This window comes from Schistocerca cancellata, chromosome 1 (genome assembly GCF_023864275.1).
Source record: "Schistocerca cancellata isolate TAMUIC-IGC-003103 chromosome 1, iqSchCanc2.1, whole genome shotgun sequence".
NCBI classification, from domain to species: Eukaryota; Metazoa; Arthropoda; class Insecta; order Orthoptera; family Acrididae; genus Schistocerca; species Schistocerca cancellata.
The window spans coordinates 15474869-15500344 of NC_064626.1; the positions used below are offsets into that span (position 1 = coordinate 15474869).

General features: G+C 39.1%; 1 protein-coding gene across 2 annotated transcripts in view; it reads left to right on the forward strand.

Moving 5' to 3' along the window:
• LOC126164382 (protein YIF1B) overlaps nucleotides 1-22301 on the forward strand; it is a 68274-nt gene extending 45973 nt beyond the window's left edge. For both annotated transcript variants that reach the window (XM_049920237.1, XM_049920235.1), the window contains exons 4-7: nucleotides 3587-3723; nucleotides 5933-6088; nucleotides 21000-21093; nucleotides 21182-22301. In XM_049920237.1, coding sequence (XP_049776194.1) covers nucleotides 3587-3723; nucleotides 5933-6088; nucleotides 21000-21093; nucleotides 21182-21361 — 567 coding nt within the window. In that variant the 3' untranslated portion in view covers nucleotides 21362-22301. The remainder of the gene's footprint in view (nucleotides 1-3586; nucleotides 3724-5932; nucleotides 6089-20999; nucleotides 21094-21181) is intronic.
• Nucleotides 22302-25476: the final 3175 nt, after the last annotated feature.

Below are 25476 nucleotides of genomic sequence, written 5' to 3' on the forward strand. Positions count from 1 at the left end.
CTAATTCATGTCCCCATGTTGCCTTCGGGGTGTGCTGCTTCCTACCACCAACTACAATTGTGCCAGCCCATTGTCACTCCTTCCTTCTGCATTACTAGGCTGAAAATCGGACACCTCTCCCTGCCTCCCCCCTCCCTCTCCACCACTTACCCTACCCGGCACTGCCCCCTTCACAACCAGTTCGCCTACCAAAAATGAGCATTGGCACTGTCAGTCTAGTGGGTACCTCGTGTGTGTGTGTGTGTGTGTTATTTTTACTCTATCTCGTAAAAGGACAACTCAACACTTTCTGTTTTTTGATGGGCGACGTCCTTTAATCCTAGGCATCTACATTCTGCAAGAAATTTGCATAATATGTATATTTTATATGTATTACAAATACTATATATACCATAATAAAGTAGTCATTTACTGTTAAAGTAGCCATGCAGGTTATGAAAAGAAGTCCAAAATTGACTTTTGCTGCAGAACTGAGACATGCTTTTTTGCCAACAAAGCTCATATATGTCTTAAACACTGCAGCTGGAAATCACTCTCTTCTTTTTTTTTTCGAATGGTTTAACAGCCATCTCAAGGCAGTGAAAAGTTTCCTCACTGGGTGGTACTTTTACGGTACGTTTTTAAATATCCAATATTATAAGATGCCCAACTCCATATTCCCTAGATAAACTTTATCCACTAGCACCGTTCTTCAATCGGTCTATTACTTTAAGTTTATCGTATACACTGAGTACAAAATGCTTACAGTTACTTGCCAGGCTATGACACAACTCCAGCGCGACATCAAAAGCAAAGACTCACACGCTGCTGATAGTGACTTCTGGAGGCTCAAGGCGAGGCACGTCATTGCTCAATGATTGCAGGAGAGGGAAAGAGCATCAGCGCCAAAGAACTAGCAGAAGTGTATGGCACACAGGTTTAAATTTGCTGATTGGAACCCTTTTGGTTGATCGATATTAGGACAATTGATTCTCTGTTGCAACTTACAGTAACCATCACAAGACTTAGAAAACTAGAAATAAATCGTCTATATATGAGGTGCTATCCAAAATTTTCAGGACTGGTTCTGCCATCTGTTGTAAACCTTACCTTTGGACTAATTGTCACCATCACCCTCGAAGTAGTTCCCATCCGCACGTACACACCAGTCCCTGTTCTTCTGCCACTGGTCAAACGTTTTCTGGAAGTCCTGTTCTTTGAGGGTTGATCACCGCCAGCGATGCTTCTTGAATCCTCTCTAGAGTGTCGAACCCGACGGCCTTTCAACTTGAGTTTCAGTTTAGGGAATAGTGCGAAGTCGCAAGGTGCCAAATCTGGTGAGTACGGTAGGTGGTGTACAACCACCATGTTGTTTTTTGCCAATAAGGTCCGTATGAGCGATGACATATGACAGGGTGCGTTGTCATGATGCAGCAGCCAGTTCCCTTGACGCCAAAGTTTGGGCCATTGTCTCCGTACGTTTTCATGGAGCCAATGCAAAACATCACAGTAGTATGCGGAATTCACTGTTTGGCTGGGTGGGACAAATTCTTTGTGCACAATTCCCTTGCTATCAAAGAAAGTGATGAACATGCTCTTTACCTGTCTTGCGTTTTTTGGTCTTGGAGGGCCCGGTCTCTTCTACTGGGACAGCTCATGCTCTGTAGCACTTTTCCCGAGATTGCCACAGAATTTGATACACATGTGCTGTTCTGTTCGCAGATCCATCGTAAAATCGCCATACACCAAACACAGAGTATTATAGATATCACTGTGGACATGCAACACGTCCTCCAGCACACATTGACTCATCAGATATGTAGCTCTCGCCACCTAGCGGTGCAAAGATCTACTACTCCTACTTTCCAGATGGCAGCACCCGTCCTGAAAATTTTGGATTCCACCTCGTACATTGTTAGATTTTACACTAAGTCGTTTCCCAACGATTTGTGTAAACCCGGAATAAAAACTACAACTGAGATATTTATTGCAAAGGGTAATACTTTAAATGGATAAGATATACCTCCAATCAAGAAACCTGTATATGATCTTTATTCTTCAACCAATTTAGGGGCAGCCAAGAATTCTGCCCCAAGTGCAGAGCTCCCGCACGTGTGTGGGTCTCTGTCACCTGACTGCACACGTTCTCCAGTACCAGACCACCCTCTCACAGCAAGAAGAGGGGAAACATCTTTCATTCTCGAAGCGCCCCTGGCCTCAACTTTCACTAGTTCCGATCCTCCAGTTGCTTATCCCTTTCTGTGTTCCCACTTCAGCAATACACATGGCTTCTATACTGCCAAAGTGCCTACTAGTTCTTTCCCTTTTTCTACTTCCCTCCTCTCTGCTCTTCCTTTCCTGCCCCCCCCCCCCCCCCCCCCCCCCCCCCCCCCCGCCCCCACCTCCACCACCGCCCTACCCCCATCCTCTCCCCCAGCACAGCCAGCCTCTCAACACTGCACCTAGCAGTCCTATCTTTTGAATTATAAATCCGTACATTGTCCATGAACATATACAACATCAGTTGGATAACATAACAAATCTGTCAAATCGTAATGTCCAACATGAGATCTCAGCATAGAAGTCCATCCAAAGAAAGACCATGAATAATTTTAAGCATGCAAAAACAAAAGCTGTTTGCACAATCCCCTTAAAGAAACAGTTCACCATTTGATTCCTTTGGAAAATGAAGTATTATACGTAATTATTGTTGGATCTAACAGATATGAATAGCAAGTTATCTGTAGTGCCAGAATATCAAGCCACAGCAGAATCAGTAAGGGGATCCCGATATGTATGGAAGTGATAAAGAAGTTTTTGAGAATAGTTACGCAACTGGCTTGAACAAATGTTGTGTTATCAAACCCTACTGTTCAACCAAACCAGTATGCCAGAATACTGTTCCAGCAAACGTTATGTCTCACAACATATACGAACTTCTCTTGCACCTGATTTACTCCACACATAATTAAAACATAGTGGTGTATAACAAGTTGTGGAAAATAATTCCACTCATAGATGTACTGCACAAGGAGTTCCAGGAAGTATTTTATCCACAGGAAAACATTTTGAAAATAACACTTAAATAAGATGATATTGAACTCAATCACGCATATCTTATCAGTATTTATTCACTCCATATGTCAGTTTTCATTTTGTAAATGCACTAAACACTGTGTTACCTGCTTGCTAAGGTTGCTGTCTATTGGCAAGCGGACTGTAGCAATCACTCTCATTTGACTTTTATCAATTCAGCAACTCCCAACAGCCAACTCTCTCTGTGTAAATCTATCGTGTGCACATACTGATGTGTCGTTTTCCTCATGTAATCATGACTGATGAAAAACATCTGTACATGGTTTATATTGCAATTATTTTGCAGTAATTCTGTAGCCCTCTCCTCACTCGTCTTTCATTGTGGCCTTTAGTGATGAAATGGTTTCGATATCAGTTAATTATACACCTGGCGCAGGGCTTGTAGACTTTCTGCTCTTCCTATATCATCTCTAGCACTGACATTGCCAGACTCTTCAACTGTAATATTGAATTTTAGCCATTTTGTGTATTGCTGTTTGGATAACAGTTACATCACTATTGTGTATTTTAGGATTGGTCTATAAAATACGAGCATGAAGAACCAGTTGCACCAAGGTATGAAGTTAATGCTCCAGATTTGTACATACCAACTATGGCATACTTGACATATGTTGTTGTTGCTGGTTTGATGCTGGGCACACAGAACAGGTAAATGAATTTGTGCGTCCTCTCATTTTGTAATGTTACAGATTAAAATGTTCAGAAGTTATATCTTGAATTAGAAACTAAATTTATGTACTTATTATTATGAAATTGCAGACAAGCATGTAGAAGAGATTGATTTCTAGTAGAACTTTTTGACAAAATATTTACTTCATCAGTGATATATAAAAACCATTTCTTGAAGTTTTCTAAATTTGTCATTGTGATAATGACTGAGTGTCATTTCATGGTTAAATATTAATAATGTGTTTGTCATAAATATATTATCGTAACAGATATGCTTAACAATAGATCATTTCACATTCAAAACCATTGCTAAAAAGTCTTTGCTCTTAATATCATTCCATGGTAATATAATATGCGTTATAATATTTTTGTACTTCTGAATGGCTGGTAAATATTACCATCATTTCACACAAAGGGCTTCCTTTACCTTTAGTAATTTTGACTTATTTGCCATTTTGCTGCAGCTAAATCTTAAGCCACTTATAACATTTTGTAGAGTGCAGCAGATATAGAGAAGATCCAACGGAGAGCAGCGCGCTTCGTTACATGATCATTTAGTAATCGCGAAAGCGTTACGGAGATGATAGATAAACTCCAGTGAAAGACTCTGCAGGAGAGACGCTCAGTAGCTCGGTACGGGCTTTTGTCAAAGTTTCGAGAACATACCTTCACCGAAGAGTCAAGCAGTATATTGCTCCCTCCTACGTATATCTCGCGAAGAGACCATGAGGATAAAATCAGAGAGATTAGAGCCCACACAGAGGCATACCGACAATCCTTCTTTCCACGAACAATACGAGACTGGAATAGAAGGGAGAACCGATAGAGGTACTCAAGGTACCCTCCGCCACACACCGTCAGGTGGCTTGCGGAGTATGGATGTAGATGTAGATGTAGATGCCCAGAAGACTTGTCAGCTTTAAAGGGGAAGCAGTGTTCTCATTGTTGGGTGTTCATAATTCATTGTATGGGAATCATAATTATCTGTCAAATTACACATTATTGAAATAACTTATTTACTTTTTTTAGCTTCTTACTGAAATGTTTCTAATTTGGCATGCTGAATGATCCAATTTTACTGTCTGTCCTTTTATTCTTATTCACTGTGCACTAAGAGCTACTCTCAAATATAACCCTAGCCTGACCAACACGTCACTAAATACTTTTGATCTTGATTGGATGGTGTGGATCAACCTCATTCTTCAGCAACTTGTATACATTGTACACAGTTTCACAGCTCAGACTATGCACAATTTCCTTACTACTTACTTTTATCAGTCTATGATATTGTTTTCTGAACATAGTCAAACAAACAAAGTGAGAATTGAAACAGTCACTACAGGAATGAGCTGGTTCATTCACTATGCAAGCACATAGCTGATGTGCCTGTTGATGTCATTGCTCATGCTACATCTTGCTGACTCTGCACCTCTCATATGCAAGCTTTAAAGAGAAAATAAAATTCAGAGACAAATTAAATCAGAATTAATTCAGTTGGAGAACTGTACGCTAGGCATGAATTGTATGATGTGCAACAAACAGGAGCTTTGGGTATGCACTAGACTTATCGTTTAGAGCAGTGTGAGGAAAATCCTCAGACTAGTTTTGACAATTGCCAGCCATCCTTGGCCAGTTCGTAGCTGTCACTCAAACAGCTTGTTGCTCATCAAGGACAAGTGGAAGAAGTCAGTTGTGCTGCTCGAATGCTGTTTTCACATTGTGCATGCATGTGACTCTTTTGGAATGCTGCTTGTACAGACCTATTTTTATAATGTACACTGGTGTAAATATTAATTGTGTGTGTGTTTTTTTTAATTTTTATAGTTTTACTTTTTCATTTTGAAACTGTTAATATCAACTTTCTGTGAATTATGTAGTGACATGTTCCATGAACAAGAAGATTTTGTTCTAATGATTCCACAGGATCTGATGAAATTGAATTAAATTTAGTTACACCCTTCATATTTCATTAATGTTTCTTGTTTTATCTATTACATAAAGATGAGTGAGAATTCAGTGCTTTCTTCTGTTATTACTACTACTACTACTACTACTACTACTACTACTACTACTACTGTTACTGTTATCATTGTCATCATTATTTGAATTTTTAATTTCTTGCTTAATTGTCATAAAGAAAAGTACTCATTATAAACTTGTGTTTTCTAAGACCATGGCTCATTTTCAGGTTCAGTCCAGAAATGATTGGTATTCATGCAAGCTCTGCATTGGCGTGGTTAGTTGTTGAGATTGTGATTGAGATGATAACACTTTATGTAACCAGCATACAAACAAAACTCAAAACTTTAGACCTGGTTGCATTTGGAGGGTACAAGTATGTTGGGTAAGTTATGTGATAAAATTGGTAATTGGAACTGCCTCATTGCTTTGACTGATTTTGCCACAGAGATGTTGTGAACTCTTGCAAAAAGTTTACCAGTGTTCAAGTGCATGGGAAACCAACACAAGTTATGACAAAAATTCACATAGCTTACAAGATTGTTTTGTGGTTAAAATGCAGAAATTGTTTTTTGGAGTAGTTTATTTCTAATCCAAGTTTAGGTACTTCATGCATTTTCCAAAAATCATTTTGGGCAAACGTTGGAGTGCTATCCTGAAATAACACATAACTATTGTCCAATTAAAATTACTGGACAGTTGCTGTTTGTCACTTCCCGCGACAGTGTTGGCACAATGGCTGCTGACTGCTGCTCAGTTACTGGCTACACACAAACGTGGCGGGTCACTTCACAGTAGTTGTTAATGTGTAATGCGGAGCAATATTGTTAGTTGTAGTCCTGAATTTAAACAGCTGTCCTAAGCTAACGACAACCTCCTGATGTGCAAAGTATTGAGAAAACTGCAGTCGACAGTCTGCGGCAGAAAAAAAGTCATAGTCACTTTGTTCATAGCAATTAAAGCAAACCTCTGCGAACAAACTTGAGACAGAAAATTTTCAGTTTCAATTTTTCACTATCATTGGTTCCCTGAAACTATCCTCACAGTGGCTGCACAAGTTGCCACATTACCAACTGGTGAGCAGTGCTGGTTGGCCGTTGCTTGCAGGTTATGGGTGACACAGGAAGATTCCAGGCGAAAAAAGAATGATAGAAAAGAAAGTAAGCACAAATAAAAAAAAGTCAAGACAATGGGCAAAGTGATATGGCAAAGTATTGTGAATTTAAAATAATCACACATTGAACCAATTAACTGATTAAAAATAATAATGAAAGTATTTTGATTATACTTAGAAATAAAAAAATTTCACTGCATTTGACAATATTTGAACCTACAACCTCCTACATGACAAGTTTATATGCTAACCACTGTACTCCACCACTGTGCTGCATTACGATGTTTTATTTGTGACTCTGGAGATCCAGTCACATGGATGAATTGCAGCCTTCAAAAATTTGGTTTCACATAATGTGCGAAGCTTATCTAATGTAACATTTGTGCATTTGTGTGTGTGTGTGTGTGTGTGTGTGTGTGTGTGTGTGTGTGTGTGTGTGTAGGGTGGGGGGTTATTGTGTGTGATGAAATATAAAATAAAAAGGCCAAGATTCGGGATCCAGACACATCAAGAAAGAAAGCCAGACAAAGAATTTGAAGTTAACTGACCAATTGTTGTTCAGCAACAGCAAACGGTTTGGCATGATGAGCAGTTTGATAGCAGGAAACCAGCTCCAACACATGAAACGTCAACTATCAAGTAATTTTAATTGAATTGTAGTTAGTCCTCACACACCCCACCAATCATTTAGCATAGAAAAAAATTGTCAAAAACTTTACTTTTAAGTGTGGTCTTACATTTCTGTAAAAGCTGGACACTGTTGAAGATAGACAGAAGTAATCAGAAACAGTTAACTTTGAAAAGGCTAACGATAAGCAGCTGGACAAAAAGAAAATCCAATGAATATATTCTGGAAGAGATTAGCAGCTATCCAAGAAAGTAAAACAAAATGTTTTGAAGCTTTTTAGACATCCTAATTTTTAGCAGACAATGGAAGGGAAAATTTTGGGATTGAAAACAGAGGAAATCAAGAAATAAAATTGTGGAAGATATATTTGAGGTAACAAAGTGTCAGAATTATCAAGGAATGAAGAGGGCAGCATAAAATAAACAGTGCAGCAGTGACAAGGCATAGCCATTAGAAGACAATGATGATGAACATAGTCAACAGAGAATACCTTTTATCAGAGGCGTATTGTGCTATGATGAGAATTATGATTTGCTTGCCTCACAAAGCACATGTTCTAATATGAATGGGGAATATGAGGCAATGTCAAAATGAATAACACTGCTTCATTACTATAAAATGGCATCTAATGAGAGGCAGGAATATTTTAACATTAGAGTGATTTTTAGTGTCTGCTCAACAAGAGTTGATGAACTACATCAGTCCAATCCATCTCTCATAACTCTTTCAATGGCTAGCGGCATCTCTGATTTTCAGTACTATGTAGTTCTCCCTCTCCCCCTCCCCCTACCCCCTCTCCCTCCCTCTCCCCCTCCTCCCCCCTCTCTCTCCCTGCCACTCCCCCCTCTCTATCCCCTCCCTCCCTCTCCCCCCCCTCTCTCTCCCTGCCTCACCCCCCCTCTATCCCCCTCCCTCCCTCTCCCCTCTCCCCTCCCCCGCCCTCCCCCCCTCCTCTCTCCCCACCCCCACCTCTCCCCCCCTCTCCCCCCCCCCCCTCTTCTCCCCGTTTCCACCATATTTCATACACAAACCTAGTTGCATTACTGTAAGAGCAAGAAAAATTTTGCACATGTTCATTTTATTGGTGTCTCAGTTTCGAGTAGTTCAATGGTGTTCCTTAATGTAATACTTAATTAAGAAAGTGGAATCATGTTACACACCTTCAGCATTGGTTGCCATGTAATACTATAGACTCTCAACATAGAAAGAAAATTGTATTTTCATTATTTTTATGTCATACATATTGAAATGCATGATTGTTTAGTTTGTATCTCAAAATTTCTCCATATTACATTCAGCCCAAAACTATTCTTTCTGTACTTGGTTTGGGCAAGAGAAATGCTGTGATTTGTTTGAAGTATGCTTAATTTCTTCAGATGTGTGTCATTTGGGAGTTACATTACTTTCTACAATTTTCTAATACATAAAGTGATGTACATATTTGCTTCACCCACCATTTATATGACCTGTGCTAATCTTTTTGCAAATGCCTGTAACAGTGCCATCTGTCACATGTTATGGATGTCCACATTGTGATTGTCCTGAGTTTTATATCTGCTTTTTGCAGAAATGGCTCGCTGTAAGAAGTACTACAATGAATGACACAAACTTTATTTTGATAAGTTTATTTGTTGTAAGATCTTTGAAATTCCAGTATCAGCTGTTACATTTCGTACCCCCATTTATTTCTCTCCTAATGCAGAGTTGAGACTGGCCTTTTTTCTCTCCTTAAATTTTTACATTTGTTGTTTATTTTGTTCTCCTGTTGATGAAACAATTGCTAGGCATTTCTGAAAGCTCAAAATGTCGTAGCTGGGTGTCTACGACCCAGGAGATCCAGGCAAAACCCAGAAATTTTGACATCCGGGAGAAAACCAGGAAAAACCCAGGAATTTTTTTGAATTCCAGGAATTTTTCATTGTTTTTGTTCTCAGTTACATTTTTGTAATTTTGACTGGTAGGAACCAATACTCTAACAAAGTATATTACTGTATCCTGCTACTGCAGAATAATACTGCACCAATAAAACGTGAACGAGAGAAAAAACGAAAATAAAACTTAAATGCGCCATATACAACAACAAAACACGGTGCTCATACAGGCGCCGGCCAACAGCAAAATGTTTCAAAAGCTTTAGGAGGACTATGCAATGCTTCGTAACAACAAATTGCCTCCGATGAGCATAACATCACAACTGTTAACATTAGATTTGTTTCAGCAATTACAAGTGGAATCATGCGCATACGCAGTTGAGTAGTATCTTCTTCCGCTTCTGGCTACAGAAATGTGGCTGTTGGCACGCAGCCTGGGGGGGGGGGGGGGGGGGGGGCTAGGTGCTACTGGCAAAAATTTTACTGGCGCGCCCAAGCTGGTAGATTCATGCATGCGCAGCAGCCCTGGATCTAGGAGTTAAGGGGGAGTGGGGGGGCAAATTCATATTCTTGAGGAAAAAACCTTGTTTCACAAAGCGCCTAGCATCCAACGCACGTTGGTCTATCGATTATTCGTATGACTTTGAAACTTGTCCCTGTCGGTTTCTGAACATTGCTGAACACATTCTAAGTTGATTTCTGAATGAATCCTAAGTTGATTTGTGAATGCGTGCATAGTGTATGTTATGTCTCTGTCAGTGGAATCCTGGTAACATCTAGAAATAAACTTTACTGCAGACAAAAGTGGCTATACGAGCTGAGCAGAGTATAGCTGAACGAAAGAAAGCCAACCACTGTCTGATTATGTGGTTGATTGGATTTGCGAATGATGAGCATTGTTATGATTTCCAGTGAAATCCATAGATTCGGACTACCAGAGTGCGAATAAACGACTAACAGGAATAACAGATTACGCATTATCTTCTCGGTGTATCCAAGAAAATGAAATTTTGTCAGAAAATTTTTGGCCAGATCGCTATGCTACTAAGGGCCAGTTGTACGGTCCCTGGCTAGCAGCTGCCTTAAGGTCTATTCTGGAAGTAGCACGGAAAACGCGTTGTACGAACACGTAACAATGCCTAACCAGAGAATGAAAGCGGGATAACTAAACCGGTGATTCTGGAGGGGTTAGTGAAGTTAACCGGCGAATAAGTTTTGGCAATGGCAGGAATAGAAACAGAATTAGTGATGACAACATTGTTTGTTAGAACAAGGAAGGAGAAGAAACTGGGACATCACTTAAATTATGGAAGAATATGACGATTCCAAATTTATATAAAAATTTTGCACTACTACTTTTCGATCTCATGCTTGAGAAACTGGAGCTATGAACGAAGTGTAAAACTATTTCTTAACGTAAAGCTTTTTGCTTGTAGTAGGCCTAATAGGTATTTGATGTTGGTACTTTGTGAATTATATTCTGCTGTGTTATAAAAATGACCATTTGTGCCAAAACAGTCTCGTTTATTTGGCGTGTGTTACAATTGCTGCAGTATTAGAAAGGCCTATTTTGCTTGATCTAGCAGACAGTGACAAAATAGACGTAATCAGGTCGAGAAACCACACCAGTCTTGGGTCCTATTTGTATTAATAGCTTTTTCAGTATTATACAACGACATTTCGATTTTTCGTGCAGCAAAACGTTTGACGAACTTTTATGAGGTTACAGATTTTTTCGCAGAAAGGAAAGCTATAGCAAGATTAGAGAGAAAAAGAATCTAGGAACTAAGGATTGAAGAAACGTATACTGTCTTGCTTGCCTCTTGTCTTCACTGGTTTTATGTATCCTATACTAAATTTTATGTCACACAAAGCAGCAAGTTGTTAGCTAAAAGGGAATAAAGAGTGCAAATTTTCTGAAGAGTTTAAAAAAAAGAGGGGCAGATGTCAAACCGGCCGACTGGAAGCAGGAGAGGCACTATAGGACATTTTAATTTCCACTGTCCTGAATATAGTTTGATGGCATCCATTACAAAATATACGTGTTTCATTTCCACAGAGCGAAATACACTTACATGTGATAGAAGAATGCTGTGTGAAGAGGTGTAGCAGTGCACTTTGGCACACTTAAGATCAAATAATATGTCTTACGATTCTTCGGACACATATGTTTCTCAGACTCTTCAGAAAGATATGCACTACAAAATGAACATATTTTTGAAAGTTCGATTTTTTTAAATTTTTGACGTCCTATCTCAAACGCTCGAGGGACGCCACTATCTACTATTGCCCCGGTTTGGAAATATCGTAGATGTGAGGCTGATGCGCAGAGCAGTCCAAGTTGTAACAGGGAAGCGGGTAGTCTCCACGTGACCCGTATTTACATTTTAGTGATTTTGCTGTTTCCTCTTTGTCTACTGCACTCACGTCAAATGAAAACAAAATTGATTTCTGTGGCCAGGAGTTATCATGTGAATTAAAATACATTCACATAATTACGGAAGGCTAAAATACGTTATTAGTTCAGATTTTATTTTATTTCCACCTTTCTGACAGTCAAGCATTAATTGCCATGCAGAGCAGTGAAATTATTTTTATCGGTTTGCTGAAGAAATTTTCTTTTATTAATCTTTTCCGCTGAGGCAGTCAATATATTTGAAACGAAGTGTTTAATTCCACACTATTGGCTACTTTCAACTTTTCGGTGCATTTCAAATGTACCTTTCCATCTTCTAGCACGTATGGCATTATGCCATAACAAAGAACCAAACATGAGATAACAAAGTACTGGTACTCAAGGAAATTTACATCCCAAAAACCACAGGTCAAGGCCTACTTCACTTGGAATCTGCGACTCATTTAAAAATCAGCTCTTTGATGATGAGTCATTTAGAAGAATTTAGAGCCCAGAAGATCACACATTTATGTCATTATTAAAAAATTTACTGGCACATTTTTGTGATATATATTAAAATGTAATATGTGCATAAAAGACCAACATTATATGTGAAAGCTTTGCTTCTCTTGTAGCAACATTATATATATTAATTTAAAACATTAACTTTTCCTGTTCATGTGTTCGCGCTACATCTACATCTACATGATTACTCTGCAATTCACATTTAAGTGCTTGGCAGAGGGTTCATTGAACCACAATCATACTATCTCCCTACCATTCCACTCCCGAAAAGTGCGCGGGAAAAACGAACACCTAAACCTTTCTGTTCGAGCTCTGATTTCTCTTATTTTATTTTGATGATCATTCCTACCTATGTAGGTTGGGCTCAACAACATGTTTTCGCATTCAGAAGAGAAAGTTGGTGACTGAAATTTCGTAAATAGATCTCGCCGCGACGAAAAACGTCTTTGCTTTAATGACTTCCACCCTAACTCGCGTATCATATCTGCCACACTCTCTCCCACACTCTCTCCCCTATTACGTGATAATACAAAACGAGCTGCCCTTTTTTGCATCCTTTCAATGTCCTCCGTCAATCCCACCCGGTAAGGATCCCACACCGCGCAGCAATATTCTAACAGAGGACGAACGAGTGTAGTGTAAGCTGTCTTTTTAGTGGACTTGTTGCATCTTCTAAGTGTCCTGCCAATGAAACGCAACCGTTGGCTCGCCTTCCCCACAATATTATCTATGTGGTCTTTTCAACTGAAGTTGTTCGTAATTTTTACACCCAGGTACTTAGTTGAATTGACAGCCTTGAGAATTGTACTATTTATCGAGTAATCGAATTCCAATGGATTTCTTTTGGAACTCATGTGGATCACCTCACACTTTTCGTTATTTAGTGTCAACTGCCACCTGCCACACCATACAGCAATCTTTTTCTAAATCGCTTTGCAACTGATACTGGTCTTCGGATGACCTTACTAGACGGTAAATTACAGCATCACCTGCGAACAACCTAAGAGAACTGCTCAGATTGTCACCCAGGTCATTTATATAGATCAGAAACAGCAGAGGTCCCAGGACGCTTCCCTGGCGAACACCTGATATCACTTCAATTTCACTCAATGATTTGCCATCTATTACTACGAACTGCGACCTTCCTGACAGGAAATCACGAATCCAGTTGCACAACTGAGACGATACCCCATAGGCCCGCAGCTTGATTAGAAGTCGCTTGTGAGGAATGGTGTCAAAAGCTTTCTGGAAATCTAGAAATACGGAATCAACTTGAGATCCTCTGTCGATAGTGGCCATTACTTTGTGCGAATAAAGAGCTAGCTGCATTGCACAAGAACGATGTTTTCTGAAACCATGCTGATTACGTATCAATAGATCGTTCCCTTCGAGGTGATTCATAATGTTTGAATACAGTATATGCTCCAAAACCCTACTGCAAACTGACGTCAATGATATAGGTCTGTAGTTCGATGGATTACTCCTACTACTCTTCTTAAACACTGGTGCGACCTGCGCAACTTTCCAATCTGCAGGTACAGATCTATCGGTGAGCGAGTGGTTGTATATGATTGCTAAGTAGGGAGCTATTGCATCAGCGTAATCTGAAAGGAACCTAATCGGTATACAATCTGGACATGAAGACTTACCCGTATATTTGAGTTGCTTTGCAACCCCTAAGGTATCTACTTCTAAGAAACTCATGCTAGCAACTGTTCGTGTTTCAAATTCTGGAATATTCCATTCGTCTTCCCTGGTGAAGGAATTTCGGAACATTGCGTTTAATAACTCCGCTTTAGCAGCACAGTTGTCGGTAACAGTACCATCTGCAGCGAAGGTATTGACTGCGTCTTGCCGCTTGTGTACTTTACATACGACCAGAATTTCTTTGGATTTTCTTCCAAATTTCAAGACAATGTTTCATTGTGGAACCTATTAAAGGCATCTCGCATTAACAGTGATGTTGCTATTGGCTGACTACACCATGTGTCCGAAAGCTCCGAATATCCGCTGTCATCGGCTGGCAAGATCACGTGACATGAGCTGCGACTGGCTTACAAATACGCATCGCAATCTCGATTTCAAAGCTTCGGAAAGTAACGTGCGGTGTTTGGTGGAATTCGAATTTATACTTTCGTAATACGAAAATATGCAGCGTACATGTTGCTGCACATCAAACATCTTTCCAAAAGATGTTTTTTCCCCTGAGTTTCGTTTTCTAAAGCGCTGGGAAATTCTACACCCGTGTATAGGACCATAACCATTCAAAGGATTGATAAGTTATATAGTTCTGAGAGAAAATATACTGTCAGTTAATAGCGAAAAACTATGTTTCCAACCAGGAGAAAGTGTATTTTTAACTGGGAAATCCGGAAGAAATCTGGGAATTGTTTTTCCTTGTCCGCGTATACACCGTGAGTACTGAGTTGTCAAATTGCTACCATTGTTCTTGGTTTAGCACTAATCATCCATTTCTCTATAATGGCATCTGTTTTGTTCATATTTAAGATTATTATTTGGAAGAATTGTGTAATTTTCAAACTGTATAGAGAAGACTTTACCCAAGTGAAACATTATATGGGGTTGCCTATTATGCATAGTAGGTGTTGGTATGTTGTTGTTGTTGTTGTTGTTGTTGTGGTCTTCATTCCTGAGACTGGTTTGATGCAGCTCTCCATGCTTCCAAGCTTCTTCATCTCCCAGTACCTACTGCAACCTACATCCTTCTGAATCTGCTTAGTGTATTCATCTCTTGGTCTCCCTCTACGATTTTTACCCTCCACGCTGCCCTCCAATGCTAAATTTGTGATCCCTTGATGCCTCAGAACATGTCCTAACAACCGACCCCTTCTTCTAGTCAAGTTATGCCACAAACTCCTCTTCTCCCCAATCCTATTCAATACCTCCTCATTAGTTATGTGGTCTACCCATCTAATCTTCAGCATTCTTCTGTAGCACCACATTTCGAAAGCTTCTATTCTCTTCTTGTCTAAACTATTTATCGTCCATGTTTCACTTCCATACATGGCTACACTCCATACAAATACTTTGAGAAATGACTTCCTGACACTTAAATCTATACTCGATGTTAACAAATTTCTCTTCTTCATAAACGCTTTCCTTGCCATTGCCAGTCTACATTTTATATCCTCTCTACTTGGACCATCATCAGTTATTTTGCTCCCCAAATAGCAAAATTCCTTTACTACTTTAAGTGTCTCATTTCCTAATCTGATTCTCTCAGCATCACCTGACTTAATTCGACTATATTCCATTATCCTCATTTTGCTTTTTTTGATGTTCATCTTATATCCTCCTTTCAAGACACTGTTCATTCTGTCCAACTGCTCTTCCAAGTCCTTTGCTGTCTCTGAAAGAATTACAATGTCATCGGCAAACCTCAAAGTTTTTATTTCTTCTCTATGGACTTTAATACCTACTCCGAATTTTTCGTTTGTTTCCTTTACTGCTTGCTCAATGTACAGATTGAATAACATCGGGGAGAGGCTACAACCCTGTCTCACTCCCTTCCCAACCACTGCTTCCCTTTCATCTCCCTCTACTCTTATAACCGCCATCTGCTTTCTGTACAAATTGTAAATAGCCTTTCGCTCCCTGTATTTTACCCCTGCCACCTTTAGAATTTGAAAGAGAGTATTCCAGTCAACATTGTCAAAATCATTCTCTAAGTCTACAAATGCTAGAAACGTAGGTTTGTCTTTTCTTAATCTATAAGTCGTAAGGTCAGTATTGCCTCACGTGTTCCAATATTTCTACCGAATCCAAACTGATCTTCCCCGAGGTTGGCTTCTACCAGTTTTTCCATTCGTCTGTAAAGAATTTGCATTAGTATTTTGCAGCCGTGACTTATTAAGCTGATAGTTCGGTAATTTTCACATCTGTCAACACCTGCTTTCTTTGGGATTGGAATTATTACATTCTTCTTGAAGTCTGAGGGTATTTCGCCTGTCTCATACATCTTGCTCACCAGATGGTAGAGTTTTGTCAGGACCGGCTCTCCCAAGGCTGTCAGAACTTCTAATGGAATGTTGTCTACTCCCAGGGACTTCTTTCTGTGCTCTGTCAAACTCTTCACGCAGTATCATATCTCCCATGTCATCTTCATCTACATCCTCTTCCATTTCCACAATATTGTCCTCAAGTACATCGCCCTTGTATAGACCCTCTATATACTCTTTCCACCTTTCTGCTTTCCCTTCTTTGCTTAGAACTGGGTTTTCATCTGAGCTCTTGATATTCATACAAGTGGTTCTCTTTTCTCCAAAGGTCTCTTTAATTTTCCTGTAGGCAGTAACTATCTTACCCCTAGTGAGACAAGCCTCTACATCCTTACATTTGTCCTCTAGCCATCCCTGCCTGCTTAGCCATTTTGCACTTCCTGTCAATCTCATTTTTGAGACGTTTGTTTTCCTTTATGCCTGTTTCATTTACTGCATTTTTATATTTACTCCTTTCATCAATTAAATTTAATATTTCTTCTGTTACCCAAGGATTTCTACTAGCCCTCATCTTTTTACCTACTTGATCCTCTGCTGCCTTCACTATTTCGTCCCTCAAAGCTACTCATTCTTCTTCTACTGTATTTCTTTCCCCCATTCCTGTCAATTGTTCCCTTATGCTCTCCCTGAAACTCTGTACAAGCTCTGGTTTAGTCAGTTTATCCAGGTCCCATCTCCTTAAATTCCCACCTTTTTGCAGTTTCTTCAGTTTTAATCTACAGTTCATAACCAATAGATTGTGATCAGAGTCCACATTTGCCCCTGGAAATGTCTTAAAATTTAAAGCTTGGTTCCTAATTCTCTGTCTTACCAATATATAAACTATCTGATACCTTCTAGTATCTCCAGGCTTCTTCCATGTATACAACCTTCTTTCATGATTCTTGAGCTAAGTATTAGCTATGATCAAGTTATGCTCTGTGCAAAATTCTACCAGGCAGCTTCCTCTTTCATTTCTGGCCCCCAATCCATATTCACCTACTACGTTTCCTTCTCTTCCTTTCCCTACTGTCGAATTCCAGTCACCCATGACTATTAAATTTAATTCTCCCTTAACTATCTGAATAATTTCTTTTGTCTCATCATACATTTCATCAATTTCTTCGTCATCTGCAGAACTATTTGGCATATAAACTTGTACTACTGTAGTAGGCGTGGGCTTCGTGTCTTATCTTGGCCACTATAATATGTTCACTATGCTGTTTGTAGTAGCTTACCCGCACTCCTATTTTTTTATTCATTATTAAACCTACTCCCACATTACCCCTATTTGATTTTGTATTTATAACCCTGTATTCACCTGACCAGAAGTCTTGTTCCTCCTGCCACCGAACTTCACTAATTCCCACTATATCTAACTTTAACCCACCCATTTCCCTTTTTAAACTTTGTAATCTACCTGCCCGATTAAGGGATCTGACATTCTACGCTCCGATCCGTAGAATGCCAGTTGTCTTTCTCCTGATAACGATGTCCTCCTGAGTAGTCCCCGCCCGGAGATCCGAATGGGGGATTATTTTACCTCTGGAATATTTTACCCAAGAGGACGCCATCATCATTTAACCATACAGTAAAGCTGCATGCCCTCGGGAAAAATTACAGCTGTAGTTTCCCCTTGCTTTCAGCCGTTTGCAGTACCACAACAGCAAGGCCGTTTTGGTTAATGTTACAAGACCAGATCAGTCAATCATCCAGACTGTTGCCCCTGCAACTACTGAAAAGGCTGCTGCCCCTCTTCAGGAACCACACGTTTATCTGGCCTCTCAACAGATACCCCTCCGTTGTGGTTGCACCTACGGTACGGCTATCTGTATCGCTGAGGCACGCAAGCCTCCCCACCAACGGTAAGGTCCATGGTTCATGGGGGGGTTTTACTGCCTAGGTAGCAGAATTCCTTAACTTCATTGACTTCGTGACCATCAATCCTGATGTTAAGTTTCTCGCTGTTCTCATTTCTACTACTTCTCATTACCTTCGTCTTTCTCCGACTTACTCTCAAACCATACTGTGTACTCATTAGACTGTTCATTCCATTCAGCAGATAATTTAATTCTTCTTCACTTTCACTCAGGATAGCAATGTCATCAGCGAATCGTATCATTGATATCCTTTCACCTTGTATTTTAATTCCACTCCTGAACCTTTCTTTTATTTCCATCATTGCTTCCTCGATGTACAGATTGAAGAGTAGGGGCGAAAGGCTACAGCCTTGTCTTACACCCTTCGTTCTTGATCGTCCACTCTTATTATTCCCTCTTAGTTGTTGTACATATTGTATATGACCCGTCTCTCCTTATAGCTTACCCCTACTTTTTTTCAGAATCTCGAACAGCTTGCACCATTTTATATTGTCGAACGCTTTTTCCAGGTCGACAAATCCTATGAAAGTGTCTTGATTTTTCTTTAGCCTTGCTTCCATTATTAGCCGTAACGTCAGAATTGCCTCTCTCGTCCCTCTACTTTTCCTAAAGCCAAACTGATCGTCACCTAGCGCATTCTCAATTTTCTTTTCCATTCTTCTGTATATTATTCTTGTAAGCAGCTTCGATGTATGAGCTGTTAAGCTGATTGTGCGATAATTCTCGCACTTGTCAGCTCTTGCCGTCTTCAGAATTGTGTGGATGATGCTTTTCCGAAAGTCAGATGGTGTATCGCCAGACTCATATATTCTACACACCAACGTGAATAGTCGTTTTGTTGCCACTTCCCCCAATGATTTTAGAAATTCTGATGGAATGTTATCTATCCCTTCTGCCTTATTTGACTGTAAGTCCTCCAAAGCTCTTTTAAATTCCGATTATAATACTGGATCCCCTATCTCCTGTTTCTTCTTCTATCCCATCAGACAAATCTTCACCCTCAAAGAGGCTTTCAGTGTATTCTTTCCACCTATCTGCTCTCTCCTCTGCATTTAACAGTGGAATTCCCGTTGCACTCTTAATGTTACCACCGTTGCTTTTAATGTCACCAAAGGTTGTTTTGACTTTCCTGTATGCTGAGTCTGTCCTTCCGACAATCATATCTTTTTCGATGTCTTCACATTTTTCCTGCAGCCATTTCGTCTTAGCTTCCCTGCACTTCCTATTCATTTCATTCCTCAGCGACTTGTATTTCTGTATTCCTGATTTTCCCAGAACATGTTTGTACTTCCTCCTTTCATCAATCAACTGAAGTATTTCTTCTGTTACCCATGGTTTCTTCGCAGCTACCTTCTTTGTACCTATGTTTTCCTTCCCAACTTCTGTGATGGCCCTTTTTAGAGATGTCCATTCCTCTTCAACTGTACTGCCTACTGCGCTATTCCTTATTGCTGTATCTATAGCATTAGAGAACTTCAAACGTATCTCGTCATTCCTTAGTACTTCCGTATCTCACTTCTTTGCGAATTGATTCTTCCTGACTAATGTCTTGAACTTCAGCCTACTCTTCATCACTACTATATTGTGATCTGAATCTATATCTGCTCCTGGGTACGCCTTACAATCCAGTATCTGATTTCGGAATCTCTGTCTGACCATGATGTAATCTAATTGAAATCTTCCCGTATCTGCCGGCCTTTTCCAAGTATACCTCCTCCTCTTGTGATTCTTGAGCAGGGTATTCGCTATTACTAGCTGAAACTTGTTACAGAACTCAATTAGTCTTTCTCCTCTTTCATTCCTTGTCCCAAGCCCATATTCTCCTGTAACCTTTTCTTCTACTCCTTCCCCTACAACTGCATTCCAGTCGCCCATGACTATTAGATTTTCGTCCCCCTTTACATACTGCATTACCCTTTCAATATCCTCATACACTTTTTCTATCTGTTCATCTTCAGCTTGCGACGTCGGCATGTATACCTGAACTATCATTGTCGGTGTTGGTCTGCTGTAGATTCTGATTAGAGCAACCTGGTCACTGAACTGTTCACAGTAACACACCGTCTGCCCTACCTTCCTATTCATAACGAATCCTACACCTGTTATACAATTTTCTGCTGATGTTGATATTACCCGATACTCATCTGACCAGAAATCCTTGTCTTCCTTCCACTCTAACCTACGTGCCTGATTAAGGGGTCGGACATTCCACGCTCCGATCCGTAGAACACCAGTTTTCTTTTTCCTGATAACGACATCCTCTTGAGAAGTCCCTGCCCAAAGATCCGAATGGGGGACTAGTTTATCTCCGGAATATTTTACCCAAGAGGACGCCATCATCATTTAACCATACAGTAAAGCTGCATGCTCTTGGGAAAAATTACGGCTGTTGTTTCCCCTTGCTTTCAGTCGAGTACACCCATAAGTACTGAAGGCAAAGGAAGAGGGGTGAAAAAAAAAGGACTTGCGAGATTCCCCTTCAACCCTTCTGCCAGAAGAATGAGCAACTGACTCCAGAAGCTTACAAATTCATTAACCTTTGTGTACATTTTCTCCTGCCACCACTTGATGAATAATTTTTTTTTATTTTTCCAGCTATATTACACTAAGTGTTAAGTATTTTAGCAACACACTGAGAAAACTGAATCTAAAAAAGTATTTGTAAATGTTTAAGTTAATATTTTAATTGTTAATTTGGTATTCTAATAAACAAGCATGATGAAGGAATAGGAGATGAATGCTATCAGTGTAACCGAAATGTTCAGTAACATTTTCTTTTATCCTTATCACTCCCTGGTATTTAAATTCTTAGCTGTTACATGTAAAATTACTTGTGAAATACTTTAACATACCATTCCTTACATGTTTCTTTCCTTGCATTTCAGGATGATTTTTGCAATGCTCCTCAGTTTGGTATTTCAGAAAACAGGTTATTATGCTGGACTGCTATATTTTGGCTTATCATTGGCATTTTTCTTGGTAAGTTCTCAGGAATGTAGTGACTTGTAAAAAATGTAGTAGTTTAGCTTTTTTATTCTTAGGATCTAAAATACTTCTTTTTTTTTAGGTCCGTACTTTAAAGGTTCAAGTGCTACCTGAAGTAAATGGACCTCAGCATGATCCATATAGGACCACAACAGGAAACAAACGAAGAATATATTTTTTGTTATTTATGGCTGGTATTCAGCCTGTATTAATGTGGTGGCTTTCTCATCATCTTGTTGCACCACCTGCTCCAAAACTGTAACACCCATCTTTTTGATCAGAAACAGCACTTCCAAATATTGTGTTTCTTGATAAATAACCATGGCAGCAGGGGAAGGAAACATATTTATTATGTGATGGCAAAGGAAGTGAAAAAAATGAGTTGAAGGTGTGGCTGTGATACTGATAACAGAGTTGTGAGAAACAGCAGCTTGTGCAGTTCACTGTTAATAAGCAACTTGTGTTTCCTGTAAAATGTGTGCAAGTTGACATTCGTTAAATTTTGCTACAGTATATTACTAAGTTTCTGAATACAGTGATAAAAGAGAGTTAATATTCAGATGAAACAAACAAAATAACTAAAAGGGTGCTCAAAGAAAATATTATTTATGAATTGGAGAATACTGTCCTTGGTATCTTCCTCTTGTGTATAGGAGCACCATTTGGATTTTCTAGAGACAATGTACATCTGACAGCTTTTATTTCGTCTAATCTAGTGTTTATAAAATTTCTCATTATGTGCTGAAAGCAGCCCAATTCATAGCAGTAAATAACTGAATAAAATGTACTTAGCCCTAAAAATGCATGTCAGAGTACCTATTTTTGAATACAGTTTTTATGTAACTAAGGACACTTGAGCTAAATACACGTATATGTGTTACTGCAAAGCAATAACTTATTATGATTGTCTTGTTAACAGGGGGCAGATAATTTGAGGATAAAACATTTTTTGAAAAAGATTCATTATGCAACACAGTTTAAGTGACTAATTTTAACAGTGTCTGCAGTTGCTATTAGCTAAAATTTTGTACTTGTTAGGTCAGTTATATGAAAAATTATTTTTGTATACCATTTTAGTGTGGTTACTTACAAACATAATGAGAAAGAACACTTCTTGTCCAACAATTATGTTTATTTGTGTTCAGTTTCAATAAAAGCAAGTACATTTTCCATTTTGAATAAAAAGTAAAGATACAAACCAATATTTTTATCATTTTGTTACAAATTATCTTCTAAATATGGTTTGACATTATACATACATTTGCATCTGTCTTTGTAGCAGAACTCTCATACTCGACTGCTTCTTGCTCCAATGTTAGTTTGTTCAGACTCCTGTGATACAGTAAGTTTTAATCTGTGGCATTTAGTCACATACGTAAACAAAATAGTAGCATTACACTTACTACACCTCATGAGCAGTGAAAATGGCAGCTGGAGAACCAAGTACGGAAGATTATCACCGTTCCGTCCTCCTTTTACCACCTTTTTTTGGATGCTTTCAGGACTGTTACACTCTTACTCACGTCCACGGTCATTAGAGATTCCTTGTAAATAAATTTGCTTCAGCTCCCATCAACCTTTGTGATTAAACAGTTCTATACAGAAGTAGCAACCAAAGCTATTGTTAAATCATTAAATTTTTAATTTACTTGTTCTTATTTTGCAAGATCTACAATGCACATTGTCATTATAAATGTTAAAGAGTATGTACCTATATGGGGGGTTAGTTTGTTTGTTACTCCTTCACACTGAAATGGCTGGGTGGATTATACACCTATCAAAGTGTTGGGAGTGAAAAAGAGATGTAGCCCACACCTGAATATCCATAGTTTATTGATCTAGTATTTGAGAATGAGAGCACTTAGTGACTTGTAATAAACTGTATACATAATTTCAAACCTCTTTATAAAAGACTTTCTCACTGACAAGCCTCGTAAAATGATGAAAGGAAAAAGTTTATGGCAGAGAGCTGCATCAAACCAGTCTCTGGACTGAAGACCACCACCACAACAACAACAACAACAACAACATTTTCGCTATATGTGCAGTAAAACTGCCGCATGAAGCACGATGTTTTAATTTATTACTTCTTTACTAGTAACTGTATTTGTGACACATTTTTGCAGACAGTATTCAGATATGCCACTGAATGTACTAACAAAATTATGTCACTGTACGGCAGTTGGGGGTATATGATGTCAAACACTGAGACGTGCTGCATCATGTATGACCTTTAACTTTATTACTTCTTTGATGATAACTATATTGACAACATGTTTCACAGAGAGTATCTGCATGATTGAATGTACCTACAAAAAATATATCTTTGTGTGACACACAGTTCAGAAGCTATGATGTCAAATATTGAGATGTGTGAAAAATTGTCACCTCCTGTGTGATGTTTTGATTTATTGCTTCTTTACTATTAACTTTATTCACAACACATTTTGCCAACAGTAGCTACACATACCACTGGATGTATCTGCAAAATTACATCATTGTACGACTCATAGTTCAGGAGATACGACATCATAAACATTGTGCTGTGTGAAAATGAAACTGCAGGGCAAAATTCACTAGAGATACAGGTAAAATATGTGTACAGATACACGCAAAATTTGTGACAAACATGTGAAATAAATTTGACACATGCATATGCGGCCATAGCTGTGGGTAAAAAGCTAATCGCAAACCCCTGGAATGATTTCAACCAGATTTGGTACTCACATTAGTTGCGACCTGGAAAGAAAACTGTGGGTGTAAGAACCACCAGCCTCATATGGGAGGAGGGGGGAAGGGGAGTGATAATGTGGAAAGAGGAGGAGGAGGAGATGGACAGAGAGAGGCTGGAGGAGAAGGTGAACAGTGAGAGTGGAGGCGAGGAGATGGACAGGGAGAGGAGAATATGAAATTGACTGTATGTGGGTGATGGGGAGGTACCGTATTTACTCGAATCTAAGCCACACCTGAAAAATGAGACTTGAAATCAAGGAAAAAAAATTTTCCCAAATCCCTAAGCTGCACCTGAAATTTGAGACTCGAAATTCAAGGGGAGAGAAAAGTTTTAGGCTGCACCTCCAAATCGAAACAAAGTTGGTCCATTGTAATATGAGACACAATTTAGGTTGTATGAATTACAATACAGTTACAGTAGTTTGGTTCGAGTCGTAAGCTTAGCAGTTAAGCTTTACCAGGTAGCCATTGCTATGCGTCAGGCACTCTGATCGTATTTATACGGGTACCCTTCGTTTTTCACGTGCTTTGTCTGGTTTGAATTGATTGCTTATTTTTCTTTGATCTGATAAGTGCCGTTCTCTTTGTTTTAGGTGTTTACGTCACTCTAAGCTGAAAATGCATTACTGCACTGTGTCATGCATTGTTTGTCACATTCTGATAATGTGTGTTTACGACCTGTCGCCGCTCGCGGCATGGCTTGCTTTTGTGCACGCTACCGTCGCTTACAATTAAAAAACAAAAGAGAGGAATCGTCTCATTAGTGAAACAATGGCAAGAGACTGCTATTTGTTGTTACTTACACTGCTGCTTTCTTCCATAATGATCAACAAGAACCAAATAATAGACTGTGTATGTAACCACTGATGTATAACGGAGTCAGATAATCAATAATGATAGTAAAAATGTTAAGAAGTGGAAACTTATATTGCAAACAGTGTAGTTCGGAACAAAAAGTTTGAACAAATATAATCTTTAACAAAAAGTATTTCCAATCCGGTGGAGTTTATTTGAACAGAAGAAAACCCAGGCCATGCTTGATTTTGGAAATTATCATTTTGCAGGCAAAGAAAACAATGAAATCTCCTAGACCAACGAGATCAGCAGTCATTGGGTATGTGATCTTTCAGCAACTACTAACAAATTTGTGCTGGGACTGGACTTATTATTCCCATTCAAATAGCATATTGAATGGAAACGAATAACACATGGTGAGAGTGCTGTCCTACCACACTATACCGTGTAAGGTTCCATAAACAATTTTTCAGTTATTTAAGAAACCAGTAAGGTAACAATCAGTACAAGACTGACCCAGAATTTTTTCCAAAATCATTGCAGATGATAATGATGGGGCTATGGTGAAGACTCAAAAACCAAACAACAGTCAAGACAATGCAAGACACCGGTGTCTCCCCACAGAAATAAATAAAAGCTCATTGAGTGAGGCCTAGCATCAAAAGGCAATCATTGTAGTTCATCCCACCAGACCAGTGTGTTAGTAAAACTTTCTGTGTGAAGGTTCTGACAAGAGTACAGAACCATATAAAAAATAAATAAATAAAGGACCAGTTTGTGACTGATGGGTGACTGTTTTTCCCATTATGCCATACACATACCGAATCATCTTGCAAAATATTTACACAT